The following is a 19,476-nucleotide window of genomic DNA, read 5'->3' on the forward strand; positions in this document are numbered from 1 at the left end:
TTCAGCAATCTAAAAGCATTGATGAACTCGGTAAAGAATAAAAATAAAATTATTAAAGGTCTACCAAATCCTACATAGTAACTTACAGAAAATGTTTACATTTACACTATTAAAAGCCCAGGATTACACATATGTGGACCACTAACATTCTCAATTCCATATGTGCAGTAACAACATTTCTCAACTTGCCTGCAAGTGCTGGGTAAAAGCTGCACTATAAAAAGACAAGAATTCAAATGGGCTGTGTAACAGACCTGATATTTCTAAACAAAGTTTTGTAGACATTTCAATGACTGTACCTTTGGAAACCTGCACTACAGTAGTTTTTTAAGATGACATCATGCTCACTTGTCTCATAAAATAACAGCTTAGTAAATGGTATCTTGTAAATATAAATGGTTGTGCAGCTACTAAGTACTGTAGTGAGGAGATTAAACAAACTTATCCATAATGGAGAACATTAGGAAGGAAAAAAAGGAGACAGGTAAGTGTTCAAAACAATGTCATGATATTTAACATAAAATTTGTGTGTAAAAAAGGCCTTTTTATTCAGATGATTTAACAAGAAAAGTGAGAAAGGCAACATCCAAATGCACCATTCCTTGATACCTCCTGTTCAAAAACAATTGCATACCATGATATTTCCTTTGGAGTTCTTGCTGGACTTGCTGAGAACTTCCACCATCAGGCCGCATAAAACCCAGAAGTCTCTGCTGTAGATTGGCTGGTGTGCTGAAACTGCAATTTAAAAAAAAACCCAAAAAACACTAATATGATTACAAATACCAAATCCCTTAAAAATGAATGTAACCAACTCATTTTTAGCATCTGAATGTTGCAGCAGGAAAATATACAAACACTTCAACTCAGCAAAACACCTATGGTAGTTTTTCAAAAGCTGGACATTAAATACCACATGTAAATTTACCAAAATTAATAATACCTTGGGTTTCCAAGTGCTCCTACTGTAGCAAACTGTGAATTTCTATCCAAAAATTCTTGTAAACCTTTTAATTCTTGTAGTACACATTCCAGCATACGGGATGGAACACTGCTTTCTATCTACAAAAGAAAGCAAACTTCTTTACAGAAAGCTGGGTTTTCAAACTTCTTTTCCAAAAAAATTCAGTTTTAAGCTAACATCACTGAAAAGATAAATAAGAGGGTACAACAAATAAATCGTGTGCTAGTAACAGATCACTGGAACACAACATAATTATATCACATTCATTGAGGCAGCATACATGTGAAGAGGCAGGAGTCCTCTGCAGATACACAGTATTCAAGATGCTACTTTCTTTGCCCCCAATAACTAAATCAGCTATGCTTTACTACTTCCAACTCTAAGCTAGAACTCTAAGGATTGAGCACTGGATTCTATTAACAGCCACCGCCAGAAAAGATTTTATTTTCATCATGGACAAAAAATGAAACAGCAAGATGTTAGTTCAAAAAAATTTCATGATTTGCCTATGTCCTTCCACAACTGCAGTGACTATCCCAAATCACTAAAGCATTTTGTTTTTAGTGTTTGTCTGGAGGGAGCATGCACAAACCCTAAGTGGGTATCAAGGAAGTGACATCAGTAAACGTGGAGAAAACTGGTCATTGCCAATTAAGAGCAGAGATTAAATTAGTTTGGTTTCTTAGAAAGTATTATTCAAAATCAGAGCTTTAAAGGACAACTAATTATCATTTAAGTGCTCAGCACTTAAGAAAACAGTGACATGGCAAACGATTGGTTTTGTACCAAACAGTTTATAACTAAGAATGGAAGTTTAAAAAAGGACTTAAATATTAAAAGAAACTTTTAAGAACACAGAATAATCTTTTACATACTGCAACAATTTCTCGATTGCCACTTTTGAAAACTCTCTCCACGACTATACTGCCATCCCAAATATTTCTGCAAAACAAACAAAAAAACCAAGTCATTTAACCAAGCATTTTTGTACGTCTTCTATGTATAATTTCTTGAAAGAGAAATGGTAAAACTTTGAAGCTAAAAGTGTAAAAAAGGATTAATTTTGGATGAAAACTAAATATTCTAAAAACTAGCCATTATATAGTAATGAATAGTGTAGATAAAAATAATTAGCAAAATTCCAGATCTAGAAACTTTAATTCAATTACATTTGATGCTTTCAAATACTATAGATAAATATAGTTTCCTGGAAATACAGTGTAAACAAACAAGTCTCATAACAAAAATTTATTTTCCAGTCAGCATGGAGACAGATCACCAACATATGCAGAACTCTCTTCTTGCTTGGGTTGTTTAGGGCTCAGCTTCCAAGGTAAGAGAATCTTCAGTCATGCTTCATTGCTCTGACTTCTGATTCTGACTAAACATAGAAATTACTTAAATATAGGACTTTGATCTTTTAAGTCCCTCTGCATTTCTGTTTCATCCTTCAGTAGGAATCTACAGCTCACAACTCATAGATTTGAAAAATAAACCTGGAGATTTCAGAGTTCTGTTAATGCACTTGATTGCAGGCTCAGTATCTAAGCAACTTTCCTGCTCTAGGCATTCACTGAATGTACTATAATTAAAAGAGATGCAAAACCAACATTTTATATAGACAGGTATTACATAAATACAACATTAAAATGTACTAATTTCCAATTTAAAGGCTATTAATATAGAACGCACCACCTACATGCACCTATTAGTGCAAAGAAGAACTATGGAACAAATTGAATGACAGAATCTCTTTCTACAAAGACCTCACCCTATAATCCGGGCAAAGTATATGCAGATGCCATTGTGTCTTCCAGAAAATACTATCTCAGGACCCATCATTCCGCTAATGGATGTACTAGGGTGAGACATGGAATTTCCAGGAGGAAAAATGGGAGTTGACATAGCAGGAGGTTGTATACCTAGGGTGAAAATAGGTAAATATTACTCATTTCAATGCCAATGAAAAGGCCTTAAAAACTTAAAATTAATAAATAAAAATAGAGAAGAAGGTGTTACCTTGCCCAGATGTCAAAATGCTAGGATTAGAATATGGACTATCAACAGTCAAAGAGGTACCTAAGAAGGGAAAAGAAATAAAGGTAAGGTTGTGAAACACAATCCAAAACTGTCCCCTCCTAAATATATGCCGTGAAGTATCTGTGCAAAAGCAGCAAAGCTGTTAAATAAAATACTTTCAATGTTTTGTATATAGTAAAGTATCAAGTTGCACTCACTTCTCATCAACCAACACTCCACAAGTCAAATAAAGGGATACACTTCCTTCAAGAGCAGTTGAAGCAACATTTTCTTCCTAGCGTTCATGTGTTAATTTATTGCACACCATCTGTTGTCTGCACTGCATATAATATTGCCCACATATTTTTTTGCTGTTCCTCACCTTCTGAATGCTGAACACTGGTAATATTACTTTTCGTTTTTATGTGGGACAGATGTACAAACACTACAGCAACACTGCTAACTCAAAACACTAAGTCTGAGACTGTCCACAGCCTCAAGTTCAGCCATGAATCTCTTCCTGCAAATTAAGTCTGGATAGCTAACTTAAAACCTCAAAATGTCAGGAGCATGTGTGGTCATCTACAAAAATGTCCACATACCATTAGTAAACAAGGTGATGTATCACAGAAAAGGTAAAAAAAACCTGGCACTCTGAAAATTTGGCTTTTACCAAAGGATACAATTTTGCTTAATTTGCTACAGTTCTCTCAACTTGGCAACACACAACAGCACAGAGGATAACACAGTGCCAATACATTCTCAGAGCCCCTTGCCATGTGTGCTACAGCTAAGCACAAAATTGCAGAAAAGCAGCATGCAAATGCATGACTAGACTTTCAACAGTGGGAAAAAGATGGAAATGGCACCTGGCCTTTTAATGCTAACATTATTGTTATGTTAGTTTCACATGCAAAATTATGAGGTGGTTGAATGAATTTCTGTCAGCAGTGTCTGACCCACCACATGGGACATCCACAACACTAGAATCTTAATTTCACATGACAGTTCTCTACCCTTTGAGCAAACCGAGAAAGTGGTAGGAGAAGAATGGTGCCATCTTCCACATGGACCTGTTACTGAAGCAAAATGGAAACATCCGCTTTGATACTAGGTTTGAAAGAGGCATTTATGACTGAATGACAAAAATAAACAAACATTTAGACTTGGGAAAAACACATTTAGTCCTAAAATGAGTCTGCTTGTTGACTATAGAGCTTCCTGCCATTTCACTCTTAGTCTGCTCCTAGCACCTGTTCTTCCCATAGCTACTGTTCCCTCAGACTCAGATATAATTTTACATTCTTATGCCTTGCCTCAGCTCTTGCCCACACTGTTACTGTTCCACAACAAAAGGGTTGGAAAGGAATGCCACTAATTCATTAAAGTAGTCATTCCTCTTTAGAGTTTTAATAGTAGTTAAGAATTCTGAAAAACAGGGTCAACTGTTTTTCCTAACTATTTTTTATCCTAGTTCACCACACTTTTCTCCAATACTTAGGAATTTGGATACTTGTCAAAATACGGTAATGAAACGGAATTTCCTTGAATTCCAGGCAAAAAAGTTTATTTCCCAAGTCTGTCGTGTAAAACTGAATGCCATATGTCAGATGAAGGAAGAGGATTTAACACACTAATGAGTTCTAGATAAAAACAGTAACTAATTTAATTCAGTATTTCAATCACAATTTCAAAATCATCATCATTAATTTCTAATCTGAAATTGAGTAATGCATATTAAGGGACAGCAATTGTAGAAATTTAAGCCAATCTGAATGTACAAAAAGGCCTTCACTCCAAGCACCAAGTTTTGAGGAGAAAAGATAAGCATTTTTCTCCTCCTTAGGTAGCACTGAACACTGAAGCAGAAACCAAATGCTTAAGACAGAGCTTTTAAAGAGAGAAATCACTCCAAATGACTAACTCATTTCTTGATCAAAGTTCTTCTTCCTTCTCATAAGCAGTATCTGTAGAGACATGGCAATGATAATTTAGGAAGATACTGTTATATCTACACAGCAACCAGCTAAGCTTCATGAAATCTGAAATACATTATTGATAAGTTCTTCTTGAGCTGGTGAAATGACTCTGGAAGTAACAAATGTATACCCTCTTCACAGTGTTTTAACAGAGTATATGACATATGGACACATCCTTTGAGATAAGGACCCCCTCACTAAATCAAAAAAATCACTCAAGAGAAATGGAAAAAGCTCTTGTCATTAACTAGCTAGTAAGTGAAAAACATAGTTTATTTCACACAAAAAGAACACAAGTACTTGTGAGAAGACAAAACAACATGTTCAAGGAAAAAAACCTGTCCAAAATTATGAAATGCTTGCTACATACCTGCAGAAACAGGAGAACCTAAAATAGGTCCAACATTGCTGGGAGGAGGCAGAGCTGATGGAAATCTCATTTGTGCTTCTCCACCATACCTGAAGTTTGCAAAACCAAAAATTCTCAACATGTCTACAGAACCCATTCAATTTTCATGCCTTTGAGAATTAACAGCAATTCTGGGGTTCTTTTAAAAGGGGAAATAAAAATCCCAGAACAGTTTTTAAGAGAAATTTACAAATTCCTAAGTCAGACTTATGCTTTAGCATCTTTCAAAGTTTGTTTCTACAGGGAAGTGGAAAGAAGGGCACAGTAGAGATGACCCATGGTTGTCTTTCTATCATCCACAAGTAATTTCTATTAATCTCTATCCTATAGTGTTACATGAACACTTTGCTATGTCTTCCCTTGCTAACTCCAGAGTTACAATCCACATTTTGTCTCAGATTTTGTGATTGAATTTAATGAAGAACAACAATTCACAACCTACTGAAAACAGCTCACTGACTTTAACACCTGCACAAGTTTTGGCAAGGAACTATTAAATCTTTGGGGACACAACACTCCAAGCTGCACATTTTATCATCACTCTGAACAGCTGTATCTTACCAAGAACTCTTTTCTCTCCCTGTAGGACAGCCAAGAAACCCACAATACAAGGTCACAAGAACCTCATGAGATTCAACAAGACCAAGTGCAAGGTGCTGCACCTGGGTCACGGCACTGTCCTACAGAGCAGACTGGGAAAAAAAAAACTCATTGAGGGCAGTCCTATGGGGAAACTTAGAAATTAGGGGTTCTCATGGATGAAGAGCTGGAAATAAACCAACAGTCTGCCCAAAAAGCCAACACTATTCTGGACTGCATCAATAGAGGAGTGGTCAGGTCATTCTCCCCTTCCTCCTGTCCTTGTGAACACCCCACATGCACAACCTCACTGCATCCAGTTCTGGGGTCCTCACTTCAATAAAGACTTTGGGCCCTCTGGAGCAGGTCCACATGAGGCCATGAAGACCATGAGGGTGCAGGAGCAGCTCTGCTGTGAAGACAGATGGAGAGCTGGGTTTGTTCAGATGGGAGAGAAGACTCTGGGGAGAACTTAGAGCACCTTCCACAACTTAAAGGGTGTCTTATAAAAATCAAGAGAGAACAAGTTTTTACAAGAGCAGACAGTGATAGGACAAGAGAGAATGGTTTTAAACTAAAAGATCAAAGAGATTCAGGCTGGTACTAGGAAAAATTTCTTTACTGTGAGGTAGGTGATGCACCGAAAGACGCTGGCCAAAGACAGTGAGGATATACCATTCATTAAAGTATTCAAGGCCAGGATGGATGGGGCCTTAAGCATCATTATCTAGTGGGTAGTATACCTGCCCAAGGCAGAAGGGTTTTTGAAACAAAGTGATCTTTAAGGTCCCTTCCAACCCAAACAATTTTGTGACTCTCTGTATAGACCAACTTCTTTAAGGCAGCTAATGAAAATACACATATTTGCACCATACCAAGGATATGCAGCACCTAAGATACATGGGTTAGAATTTAATCCTCCAGAATGGAAGCTCATAATTCATCACTCAAATTGTACTGGAAAAAACATTCCAAACTAAACAGCAACAACCACAGCCAAAGTAACCAACCAATCAAAACAAAAGAGCCATGAAACCCAAAACCATCACCATATCACCAAAACCATCAACACTTATAACCAAAAGTCACCAGGCCCTGAACTGGCAGCAGTGTACATGTGTTTAGTGACCACTGTGATCCTGAGCATAACATTCAGAATGATGGACAGAATTAAAACTTACCGGAAGAATGCTCGAGTAGCCCAGGCAGATACTTCTCTATCACATGCAGCATTAGAACAGGCCAAAATAAGGCAAGTGGCACAAGCCTGATCCTCCTAGAGCATATTACAGTGTTAGTGTGGTGTCTTTTATCAAGTCGATAAGAAATGTATAGAAGTTATATTCCTCAATAACTAAAATGGTAAATACTTTCTGCATTATTTTATTTAGAAGTCAGGGAAATCAGCTCTTCTGAATTATAAACAGAGTCAATCCTAGCAAGTTATTCCACTGTATTAGGTAAGATTTTGCTATACAGATTTTGCAAACTCAGTGCTACTACTGGTAGGGAACAATGCCTGACATTTAAATATGACTAAGATTCATGCAATTTCTACAAACACAAAAACATAAATTACAATTGTGTTTGAAGAAAAAACATTTGTAAAAATCAGTGTTTGCATATTCTAATAAGCTGTTACAATAGCAGTTATGTCCTTTCCAAGCACAAGAGAATAGATTACAATGAACACTCACTACAGATACTACAATACTTGTCATATTAAAATTGTAATCCACAATAACCATGCTTCTGTTTGTTTCTTGTTTATCTTAAGCTGCTAATAAAAAAGAATACCCAAATCAAGTACATACATTTCTACTGGCCTTCAAAACAGAAAAATCCCTTGTAGTGGTAGGGATTCAACTTTTTTAGAAACTCTTCCTCTCCTGCTCTCAGATGAACTTCTTTCTAAAGTAAGAAGTGCACTACACTTCTACATAAAAGACATAGGAATTTCAGGGAAAGTGAATTACACATTTGCTTTTAGATATCATAAAATGAGAATTTATCTCTCTATCTGATATAGCTTTATGTAGACAAAAGAAAAATTTACCAATCACTTTAATGAAACATTGACCAGAAGGCTGCAGCAACAACGAAAAGGTGACAAGTCTTTCATTTTTCGTAACACGTGAAAAGCTCTTACCTGATGCAACTTGAAAAATCTCTCAATCTCCTCTCCATCTCCACCTGTATTGCTGACAAGCAGATGCCGCAGCTGATCAACAGGTCTGAGTTTATGGAACATAACACTTCCCTAAAAGTACAGCAAAGCAAGTTAGGCTAAAGTTGTCTTTACTCTGTTTCATCACAACACAGCCATCGCCATGACATTTATCTTTGGCATTCTGAGTCTTCCTCCACTGCAGCATTGGATAAAAAGGACCTGGTGTCCAAAGCCCAGTTCCCAAGCACTAGTGAATCAAGGAAAGACAGGCAAGTACTGCAATGGTTACAAACTCTCCATAAACTGAGTTAATTTTGCTATTTTTAGCCTAACACAAAGCACAGAATTACATTCTGCATATGCAAGTATATGCAGAAAAGAAAGGCTTTGTATACCTTGCAAATCCTGAAAACTGCTCGAAAGAAAAAATGCTTGAAGAATTCAAGGCATGAATTCAGACTTCACATTAATCACCTTCCCTGCATTCAAACTAACTCCTGGAAAGGGCCAAACTAATGCCATTAACAAAACAGTTGCTGTTAAACAAATGCAGCTTGCAGGTCTAGAGTTTGCAAGACATTAATATTTGAACACTATTTTAAATAGCCTATTGGTCAAGATATTGAGTGCCAAAAATATTGCTAAATATAATCAGAAAAATAGGCAAGTTCACTTTCCTTTTTTTCTTTCTTTTCTTTCTTATTGTTTCCTAAAACCCTCTCAAAAAACCTTTTCTGGGACTTTTTCTATGACAAATAGGAAATTACTAATTCAAATTTCAATTGCCAACAATATTTACTTAAACTATTTTTCTGAGCAGACAGTGACTGTTTCAATTTCACATAATCAAGAGCATAACCAAGGCTAAAGGAACTTCCCAAATTTGTATCTGCAAGGATTTCTGGAGAGCAACAAAAACTATTAATGCACTGTATAAAAGAAGTTGATCTAAAACCTTTGAGTAAATTTAAAATAGGTACAGATAATTCCAGCAATCTTCTTCCTGATTCCTTTTCATGTTCAAAATATAATCCTTAAAACACATCTAAAATGAATCATGTACAGGGTCGAATTTCATACTTAATTCTTCTAGTAACCTATGTCAAGAAAAGTAATACTCACTTGGGCTGAAAGGAGAACAAACTTCTTAGGTGGCAGCATGTGTTGCTGCACAACAACAGGTGAATCAGTTATGGGAATAATGTCTTTATTTAGCGGTGTTACAATCTTCTGAACTTTAAATTCATCAATAGCAGAAAGAGCCCAGGAATGTCCATCAACACGAGTCGTCATCTGAAAAACAGATAGATATTATCCACAGTTTGGTAGCAGAAATGTGTTTTGCACATCCGTGGTAATGTTTTACTATTTACCATTCAAAATTACACAGAACAGAATCTGCTCCCCACACAGAAGAACCCAACAAAAATAAGTTCTTGTACTGTCTAACAAAGTTACCACCAAATTTACAGCTATATATACACTGCTGCTTTTAGGAGAAAGGGAATGATATATTGCTTCTTTTGGGGGACCGGGATATTGTTTCACATTTAAACGTAAAACAACTTGCAAAATGAGGCTGCTACAATATAAACAGCAACCATCTACTAACCACAACAGAACTAAGCACCGTAGGCATCATGAATTTAAAATATTTATTTAAAAAATAAAAAAAAAGCTGCAACTGAATTAAAAAGGTTTGCAAGACCTTTGCAGCTGGCAGCAATACTTCAAATATAACTTAGGAAGAGACATATACTAGTGAAGACATTCCAGAAAATGATGTATGCTAACCAGAAAGAATTGCTGCTCAAGAACAGGCTGCAGTTTTGTTTGGGAAACCTAGCTGTTGCTGTCAGATGCCTTGGGAAAAAAGAGGTTGGCTCTTGGGATATTCATGTCTAAATTTTTGCGGGAAGGGATATAAAACAACTATAAAATTCCTTTGTAAGTTATTTAACAGCAGATAAATCAATACCTGACTTTGAAGCTTTCAACTTACATAGTCCCTTCATTCACTCCAACTCTGATATTTCTTCAGTAACACTATTTTTGTTACATGTCACTCCTCTACCTCAGCAGAAGACGTGAAATGTCTTTCAGAGATGAAATATATGTTTTCCCTGAACTGACACATAAGGCAACTAACCCCCTCCAAACTTCTCATACAAACACACTTACATAACAATCAGGAAAATTAAAGTCAGAAACCATCCCACCATGGAATAATGAAGACATTAATCATGTGTGGATTTTAAAGATATGGCATGTACGTTTAAATAAGGAATCACAAAGTTTCTAGCATCTACATTTCAAATCTTTATCAAATTTTATACTGATCAACACCATTATGGACTAAGAGCCACGTTTTTCTGTGCTTGTGCACAATATGCAGCATTACTAAAAGTATTCTCAAATATATTAATTAGAAATCAAGTCTTAGAAGTTAAGACAATTGCTTTTGACATAAAGGTTGCATCAAGCTAGAAAACTACGCTTGAAGTAGGAATCCCTACTAAAAGAGGCTCATTCAGCTTTGTAGAGTTTCCAAACTTCTCATGAAATTTTCTGTCACCTACTTATTTCTTGCAGACAGTATGATTCAGGCATCTGTTATTAGGAAAGAAAACATAATACCTATATCTCATCAAAATCATAAAGAAGTCTGCTTTATACCTGGGTTTCCATCATTGGCTTTTGAAAAGGGAAAGAATCATGATTGACACACCACAGGATGTCATTATCTTCATTTTCTGAAGCTGCCATCAGCAGGACCCCTAGCAAGAACAGCAATAGTAAGTCCATATTAGAAAGTCATCATGCATTAAATGCAAGCCCATTAGGTCATTCCTAAGATAGCAAAACTCAATCTTTAAGTCATTATCATACAATCTGAACAGCAACTAATATCTCCTGGATTTGTATGTCATATGGTACTTCAAAAGGTCACTTTTAACACCATTTGCCATCTAAAAGGTAAAATAGATGTTTATAGGGATCAAAGTAATAGTGACTGTCTCACACAAAAAATAATCTCATTTGAGCCATGTGCCACTGCCTACCTTTGCTATAAAGAGCTCTGTGAACCTTTGCAGGCTTCTCTACATTTGAAGAAGCTGAAAATCCAGGTGGCAAACGGACATGGACCAAGGTTAACATGGATGGACGAGCTGTTGGATGCTTAAATTGTGATGTACTAAAATATAGTCGGACACCTGAACAAAAGATAAGAAAGGTCACAAACTGTGCAGATACCGTTTATCAGTTTAAGTAGAGTGGAATTAGCATTGGTTTTTACCTGCATGTGTGATTGCTAGTAGTTGACAGTCTATGGATTCAGAATTTTCAATCACTGCTATTTGAATAATAGGCTTAAATACAGAACGATCAATTGTTCTGAAAAATAAAACAAAAAAACCCAATACACTTTCAATCCAAAGAAACATGCAGATTTTTCTAAATTGTATTGTGAAACTATGGTTTTTAAAAGAAGCGTCATACATTTTAACTGTCATGAACATACCTGGCTATGCTCCCTGCAGCAGAAACAATAGCATTTTGTGAAAGAGAAGTAACTCTGGTCATTCCTTGACCATCTTGCCCCAAATCATAAACCTGCAATTCAATAACACGGCTTAGTGATTTATGAATGAATTAATAAATTCAGCCTCACTAAACAAGAAGTAACTCAAGCTGTATTTTTATTTTGTACTTATGCTTATATATAATTGGGGCTACTCTTTCCTTAGAAAAGAAGTTTTTCAAATCTTCAGCATGCACATTGCTACAAAAAGATAAAAACGTGTAAGGGTCTGACCTAGCTACAGAGAATTCTCAGGCATTGAAGTAAACTTAGAGAGGTACCTGTACATTATTACACACATTAATAACAGACCAAAGAGTCATAAGAAGTCACATACTTGCAGGACTCCTTTTTCTGAGCGGGTGTACAAGATATTTCGAGAGTTGTCAATGGCAATTTGAACTACAGGATCTGGAGGAAGAGGAAAAAAAGGGAGAACCAGCAAATCAACACTGGACTTGGGAAAGCAAGTTTAGGACAGAATGTCTATAAAATAATGAATTGTATGTTCACAAAAACTGCACTTTCATACAGGACTGCTGCTCTAAGTGATTTAAAACAGCAATCAACTAACACAACTGCTAGTAAACCAACAACCAAAAAAAAAGTCCCAGAGAAAAAAACTGTAATTTCAAAATCATTTTGCACTAAACAGTGAAAGAAGGTAAGATTAGTCACTTATACATTTTCCATATTCATGGTAGTACCACTAAGCACCTATTAATTTTGTGCTACATATCACTCACTTTAGTTAGAAATGTCAAAGAAATGTCAATTTTTTCAGGCTTTGCTATGTACATCCTGAAGTAAACACACACTCTATCTTGATTTTACAGAATCACTAACTAGGTTGGAAGAGACTTCAAGATCACAGAGTCCAACCCATGCCCTAACACCTCAACTAAACCATGGCACTGAGTGCTACATCCACTCTTTTTTTAGGCACATCTAGGGGCAGTGACTCCACCACCTCCCTGGGCAGACCATTCCAGTACTTTATCACTCTTTCCATAAAAAACTTTTTCCTAATATCCAACCTTTGGTGCAGCTTAAGACTGTGTTCTTTGGTTCTGTCAGTGCTGCCTGGAGAAAGAGACCAACCCCACCTGACCACAGCCACCTTTCAGGGAGTTGTAAAGAGTGATAAGGTCACCCCTGAGTCTCTTTTTCTCCTGGCTGAACACCCCCAGCTCCCTCAGTGGTTCCTCACAGGGTTTGTGTTCCAAGCCCCTCACCAGCCTTGCTGCCTCCTCTGGACACACTCAAGAGTCTCAATGTCCTTCCCAAACTGAGGGCCCAGACCTGGACACAGAACTCAAGGTGCAGCCTCACCCGTGCCAAGTACAGGGGGAGAATGACCTCCCTGCTCCTGCTGGCCACACTGTCCCTGACACAGGCCAGGATGTCCTTGGCCTTCTTGGCCACCGGGGCACATTGCTGACTCATGTCCAGGCGGTTGTTAACCAGTACCCCCAGGTCCCTTTCCCCTGGGCACTGTCCAGCCACACCATCCCCAGCCTATACCATTGCAGGGGGTTACTGTGGCCACAAAGCAGGACTCAGCATTTGGACTTATTAAACTTCATTTTATTGGACTCTGCCCATCCATCCAACCGTTCCAGGTCTCTCTACAGAGTCCTATACCTTTCAAAGATCAACACACACTCCCAGCTTAGAGTCATCTGCAAATTTAGTGATGAAAGGCTCAAGACTCTCATCTATGTCATCAATAAAAATATTGAACAGGACTGGCACAGACCCCTGAGGGACACCACTGGTTGTCTGGCCACCAGCTGGATGCAGCACCATTCACCACAACTCTCTGGGCCCGGCCATCCAGGCAGTCTGAACTCAGTACAGAGCGCTCCTACCCAAGCTGTGGGCTGCCAGCTTTTCCAGGAGTGTGCTGTGGGAGACAGTGTCAAAGGCCTTGCTGAAGTCCAGGTACACAACATCCACAGCCCTTCCTGCATCCACCAGGCAGTCACCTGGCCATAAAAGGAGACCAGGTTGGTCAAATACAACCTACCCTTCAACCCAGGCTGGCTGGGTCTGATACCCTGGCCATCCTATAAGAGCTGCATGATCACACTCAATATAAACTGCTCCATCACCTTACCAGCTACTGAGGTCAGGCCAACTGATCTATAATTACCAGGATCCTCCTTCCTGCCCTTCTTATGAATAGGCATCACATTGGCCAGCTTCCAGTCATCTAGAACCTTTGTGGAATTCTTCTATAATAATGAACCACTACAAGTATTATTGTCAATAACCAAGTACTCTGAGTAAGCAAAATATTCAGACTGACTTCTTGGTAGCATTATTTAAAAGGTTACATTAAATTATCGGCTAAAAACAACTTTGATATCAGTACTTACCATCCTCTGAGAATGTGAACTGTAGCAACGAAGGAATAAGAAAAGACAGCGCACTCTTTGAATGATTAATTTTTCTACAGCGCTGGCTAAACCAGCCTGCTTCAGCCTACAATTTAAAACAAATACAGTATTGAAAGAAAAAGCAAAACAAAACCGAACTAGGAGCAATATTAAAAGTCATTCAAAGTAAAGTAAAGATCTAACTGCAAACTTTAATTTAATTGAACAAGTATGTGTTATTCAATGGAAAGAAAACAGAGATCATTAAAACGAAAATTTTGCATTGAAAAACGTGTGCAGATAATGCAATTTGAATTTTTAAAGTTGACCAAAACTGCACTGCTATTCCCCTCATAAACACTTCTTCTTCAAAGAAAATGCATCTACCCTAAGCTGCTGTGCAACCAAGACATGCAACACAATTACAGAAGAAAAGAGACCGCAAACTTGACATATTTTACAACTATTATTGCTGAGATCCCACAATGGCGAAACAATGAAAAAAGCCTGTGTGTAAAAACAACAGTCACCTGGTATGCTACTTCATATAAGCAGCCATCTTTTCCTGCCAGGAAGATCCTGCCGTTATCAGTGGATGTGATTGCCAGGATGTAGGTGTTGTCAGTAGGGAGCGAATACAGAGGATCTGGTAGCAGCTGCGTTCCTCCAGACATGCTGTCATTGAGTGATCCAGCACCTTCAGTAAACAAAAAAGAACATAAATCCTCTTTGGTTTTTAAGCTGTTTTAATACTACAGGTCTATGATAAGAAATATTGCAGAAACCAGAAAAAATTACCGAAAATTTCATAGTTATGAAAATATTCTCTAACAGCTTTTGTCCAATGTGAACTGCAGAGTAATAAATCCATTCTATGCAGATTTCAAGGAAGGAAACACAATGTTTTTCATTTCTATAGACTGTTCTCTCCTCTAAATCACACCAAGTCCAAAACACAGGTTTCTACTTGTTTTCTCTTTCATATTGACACATTATTAAAAAAAAAAAAGTAGTATGGTTCTCTCACTTCTCTCACTTTCGCCAAACAATTTTTTCTCTCAGTATATATATTATAAAAACATGCTATCAGGTTCTCAATTTTTGTGGTTGGAATACAAATGCCAACAAAGTTAACAAACTCTATTCACAGTTTCAAGATTCATGTACCTATCTTCTCTCCTGCTCCAACATGCTGTTTATTTAACAGGAGCACCCGTTTGAAAAGCTTTTTTTACATTAAATAGGTGAGTAACGAAACTCAATGCTTCTCATGGAGTCCATGATCCACCAAGTGCACACACCATAAAAATTATCTTCCCTGCTTGTAACATGATTTAAACGTTTAAAAATGAGCAAGGCACTTGGCACATGGGGTTTTTTAATTTTTTTGAATGATTACTAATGAAACTGCCATGTGTAAATACACATGGGAATTAACACATTGGGAACAGGGAAGAAGAGAGTATTACCTGATTGTATATTAGAGCAATGAAGCCCTAAAATCACAATATCCACAGGAGTAGCCAGAACAAGTAAGTGTCGTACATGAGGCTGGAAGATACCTAAATAAAAAAAGAAAGTTTTAGTTTCCACCTGCTTCTCTGATCACAATGATGTAAGCAAATAAATCCATTGGAAAGCCACATCAACTGATAAGACTGAACAGTCACATGTTAAGCCTAATGATTTGTGGAATTCTAGAATTAGAAAGGAGTATTAGCCAGCAGCTCAACTTCCACTTCATGAAATACAGGACCTTTACAACAACATTTCTCTTACAAACATGCTTCTTTTAAACTCAACTCATTTGCCAATTCAACTTTGACCTTAATGTTTTCTTAGTAGTAGATACTGAAACAACTGGGAGGGCTAGAAACCAGAATCTCATGGAAATTATCACTTGAATATGTAAATTTATAAACAGTACAAACGTTAAAACATGATGTAGCAAAAAAAAAATGCAAGCTTATCAGTGAAAATAATTGTTAAACTATACATTATTTTGGCTCATAATTCATTTTTAATGTTTCTAAAATCAAAACAAACCCATATAGTCTGTGTGTACATATATATATACATACAAACCACAGATTTACACATAACATAGAATCATTAAGGCTGGGAAAGACCTCCAGGACCACTGAATCCAACCTTGAGACTGTATACTACACCATGTCAACTAAACCATAAGCACCAAGTGCCACATCCATGCATTAAATACATATGCATGTTAATATCTATTCATAGATATTAACTATTAAAAAAAAACATATTCTGGCTTTTATATTACCCTACACTGCATTATTTGTATAAAATACAAATGCATATATACATAAAGACTGAAAAAATACACAGCAGGTTCAGTATTGTCCAATTCTAATCTCTTCATAATATTCCTTACCTGCCTTTGGCTTTACAAGGCCCACTGCAAGAATAGTTTCACTGAGGCCATCAAAATAAGCCAGATCTCCTCTGTCAATAAATACACAAAAAACTGCATGAATTTTGTCATTTAACATCACATAATAACAAAGTAAAAAAACCCCAATGTATATTTAAAAATTATTAATGCCTTTGCAACACTCTGAAGCCATCTTTCACTTCCAGTGAAAGCAGGTCATTTGAGATCCTTGAAGCTCCTACAGTTGATTTTCAAAGCAAATCCAACTGCAGCATTTTGTGGTTTTGGATTTAGTTAATTCATACAGTCTACTCTGAATTACACAATGAAGCATCTGCAATACTGATTAACATCAAGAGAAGGAAATCTCATGAGATTTTTTTCCCCATGAAAATTATCTGATGCAAAAATTCCCAGCTTCTTCCCCACTATCTACCACTAACACCATGCAGTGCTGTTTTCTTTGAGGAATGTATTTCATACACTCTGACACAAAGAACTTTGTTTTTTTTCTTAGGAAATGCAACAATATGTACAAAGCAATTCTTACTACGCAAATGCCTATTATGTGGGCAAATAAAGACGCAAACATGCAAACTATAAACTGATCAATGCCATTTCAAAATGTACTGAACTTATTTTCACTTTTATGCATCCATGAAATAAGCAAGGATGCCCTATTACTTACCATTGTAGCAATGACTTGTCACTGCACATGCATCTCAGTACTTACTAAATCTACCTATAAAAGTTAGGCAATTAGAGGGATTTTTATCTACTTTTTCAGCACAAGCAAAGCCCTTGCATAAGAAGAGCAGTAACTTTAGGATATTAGAGATATCTGACCCAAAGCAAATACATTTTCCTTTCTCTCACCTGTGGATGATTTGGCAGCAATATTACTAACTCTTACAGATCATTATACGCTTACTATTCAAAAGTTTCAGTAATGCCTAAAAGGAATTAAGATCAGTTAAACTGAACAGCAAACCTCCATGCTTCCAGTAAACAATCTCCCATTGCTCCAGTTGCTTACTTCTGGTATAATACCAACAGAACAACATCAGAATGCATTCTCTACATACCCATCCTCATAGTTCCACATAAAGATGTCACTGTCAATGGTCAGCCAAGCTCTGCTTATCTCTGGAAATACTCCCATCATACAATTGCACTGCATATCTGAAGCACTGCTGATGTAAGGATTAAATGCATTTGGGGTAGCAACGGCAAAATCCTCTTCAAAGCATTTAAAAAAAATTAAAATATAGTATTGCACAAAGTGTATACTTCTATTCTTCATTTAGAAACCAATTCCACCAACAACTCTACACAAATGCACCTTGTTACCATTTAAAGTGCTATTAAGAGAACCCAAACAGCATTGAAGTTTTTGCTGGGAGTCTGACAAAAAGATTGGGGAAGAAAAATATGGAGGAAAGCTGTTTCTAATATTACTTCTTACACAACATAGGACATTTGATTACATAAGGATACGTCCAAACTGCTCCACGAGTTCTGGTGGAAGTGGGACTCGGCGGACTGAGCTGATTTCTGGAAGATTGGGTATTGACAGCAAACCTGGTCCTTGTAAGGGATAATCCATATCTGACATGCCAGATACAGTAGGGCTACCTACAAGAAAGAACAAAACAAAAAAACCCAAAATAAAATGCCTTGATGCTGCAGAGACTTTAAACATGTAAGTATCACTACTTACAAGATACACATGGACAGAGGTTTTTGTATGAGCAAAATCACAAACAATAAATCTAAGTCTCAAATGAGATAAGAGCAAACAGATTTGCAAACTCTTATAATAACTCACCTGGACTCCAGCCTACTCTTTACCCCCTTTTTTCTGTGATACCCTGCAGTGCTTTATTCATTGTATGGCCAGACATTCACATGAACAAGCCAGAAGCATATTCCTTCACCTGCCTGTACTCGCAGGACCGACTTAAAACACCTATATACGTTCACTGTTTTATGTGCTGTGTATCCACGACGCTGCCAGAGCAGCTACACTGTGGCCATGCCATCACTGCACAGCAGAACGCAGATGCTCTTTGTTTAAATCCAGCCACCTCTGCATATATACGACTAGAATGCCTCTTCGGAGCCCACTCTGCCAGCCAGTCAGCACTATGAAGAAGGAAATGCTGCCTCCACGTGTTAAGGTGAACAAAACGAATTTTTGGTGGGAGGAAGTACATCTTATACTGCAAGCGTGACACAAAGCTGCAGACAAAAAAGAAAGTCAAGCTTAAGAGAGCTTTCCAGGCTGCGTGCAACTTAGGCATGGTGGTGGGCACATGGCTATCGTAGGAGCATTCTGCACGGGACTTTCCAACAGGAAGAATGGAAAATTAGAGCCGTTTCCGTGACTTTTTAGAGGGACAGAAGGCACCTGAAGCCCAGCCGTCCTGGCCTCCTCACATCCACAACTCTCCCCCGCGCACTGAAGCGAACACCGCACGGCCCCACCCCACCCCGCGACCGAGACGCCTCCTCACACCCGGCCCCAGTCCCCGAGCGTGTCCAGCCGTGCCGTGCCGGCCGAGGCCGCCCCGCGGCGGGGCCCGGGGCCACAGAGACCCTGGGCGGGCGCTCCCCACTCACCTGGCGCCGGCACCGCCAGCAGCTCCGACAAGTCCGGGTAGCAGCGGTCGTCCTGGATCTGCCGATCGATGATGCGGCCGGCGATCTCCAGCGCCTCCTGCGCAGCAGGCGCGGCCGGGCTCGTGGCGGCTGGCATCGCAAAGGAGGCGACAGCGGCGACACACGAACGGCGGCGACACGGCGATGGCGGGGCCGCGCTCTCCCGCCGCACCACCGCCCGCCCAATCCCGGCAGGCCCCGCGCGCCAGGCCGCTTCCGGCGGCGGGAAACGGGGAGCGGAAGGGAAGGGAAGGGAAGGGAAGGGAAGGGAAGGGAAGGGAAGGGAAGGGAAGGGAAGGGAAGGGAAGGGAAGGGAAGGGAAGGGAAGGG

General features: G+C 38.3%; 1 protein-coding gene across 2 annotated transcripts in view; it reads right to left on the reverse strand.

The window, feature by feature from the left end:
- Positions 1 to 19,476, reverse strand: part of NUP155 (nucleoporin 155) — a 30,453-nt gene extending 10,977 nt beyond the window's left edge. Inside the window, exons 1-22 of one of the 2 annotated variants that reach the window (XM_036403608.2) lie at positions 19,108 to 19,476; positions 17,983 to 18,120; positions 17,571 to 17,667; positions 16,486 to 16,556; positions 15,554 to 15,646; positions 14,615 to 14,781; positions 14,085 to 14,190; positions 12,041 to 12,114; positions 11,644 to 11,735; positions 11,419 to 11,516; positions 11,183 to 11,335; positions 10,797 to 10,897; positions 9,243 to 9,413; positions 8,100 to 8,210; positions 7,132 to 7,226; positions 5,333 to 5,421; positions 4,000 to 4,062; positions 2,984 to 3,043; positions 2,736 to 2,886; positions 1,840 to 1,906; positions 944 to 1,062; positions 635 to 738 (exon numbers count right to left, since the gene is read on the reverse strand). In XM_036403608.2, coding sequence (XP_036259501.1) covers positions 635 to 738; positions 944 to 1,062; positions 1,840 to 1,906; positions 2,736 to 2,886; positions 2,984 to 3,043; positions 4,000 to 4,062; positions 5,333 to 5,421; positions 7,132 to 7,226; positions 8,100 to 8,210; positions 9,243 to 9,413; positions 10,797 to 10,897; positions 11,183 to 11,335; positions 11,419 to 11,516; positions 11,644 to 11,735; positions 12,041 to 12,114; positions 14,085 to 14,190; positions 14,615 to 14,781; positions 15,554 to 15,646; positions 16,486 to 16,556; positions 17,571 to 17,667; positions 17,983 to 18,120; positions 19,108 to 19,243 — 2,356 coding nt within the window. In that variant the 5' untranslated portion in view covers positions 19,244 to 19,476. The remainder of the gene's footprint in view (positions 1 to 634; positions 739 to 943; positions 1,063 to 1,839; positions 1,907 to 2,735; positions 2,887 to 2,983; positions 3,044 to 3,999; positions 4,063 to 5,332; positions 5,422 to 7,131; positions 7,227 to 8,099; positions 8,211 to 9,242; positions 9,414 to 10,796; positions 10,898 to 11,182; positions 11,336 to 11,418; positions 11,517 to 11,643; positions 11,736 to 12,040; positions 12,115 to 14,084; positions 14,191 to 14,614; positions 14,782 to 15,553; positions 15,647 to 16,485; positions 16,557 to 17,570; positions 17,668 to 17,982; positions 18,121 to 19,107) is intronic. The other variant, XM_036403609.2, reaches the window with a different exon arrangement.

This window comes from Molothrus ater, chromosome Z (genome assembly GCF_012460135.2).
Source record: "Molothrus ater isolate BHLD 08-10-18 breed brown headed cowbird chromosome Z, BPBGC_Mater_1.1, whole genome shotgun sequence".
NCBI classification, from domain to species: domain Eukaryota; kingdom Metazoa; phylum Chordata; class Aves; order Passeriformes; family Icteridae; genus Molothrus; species Molothrus ater.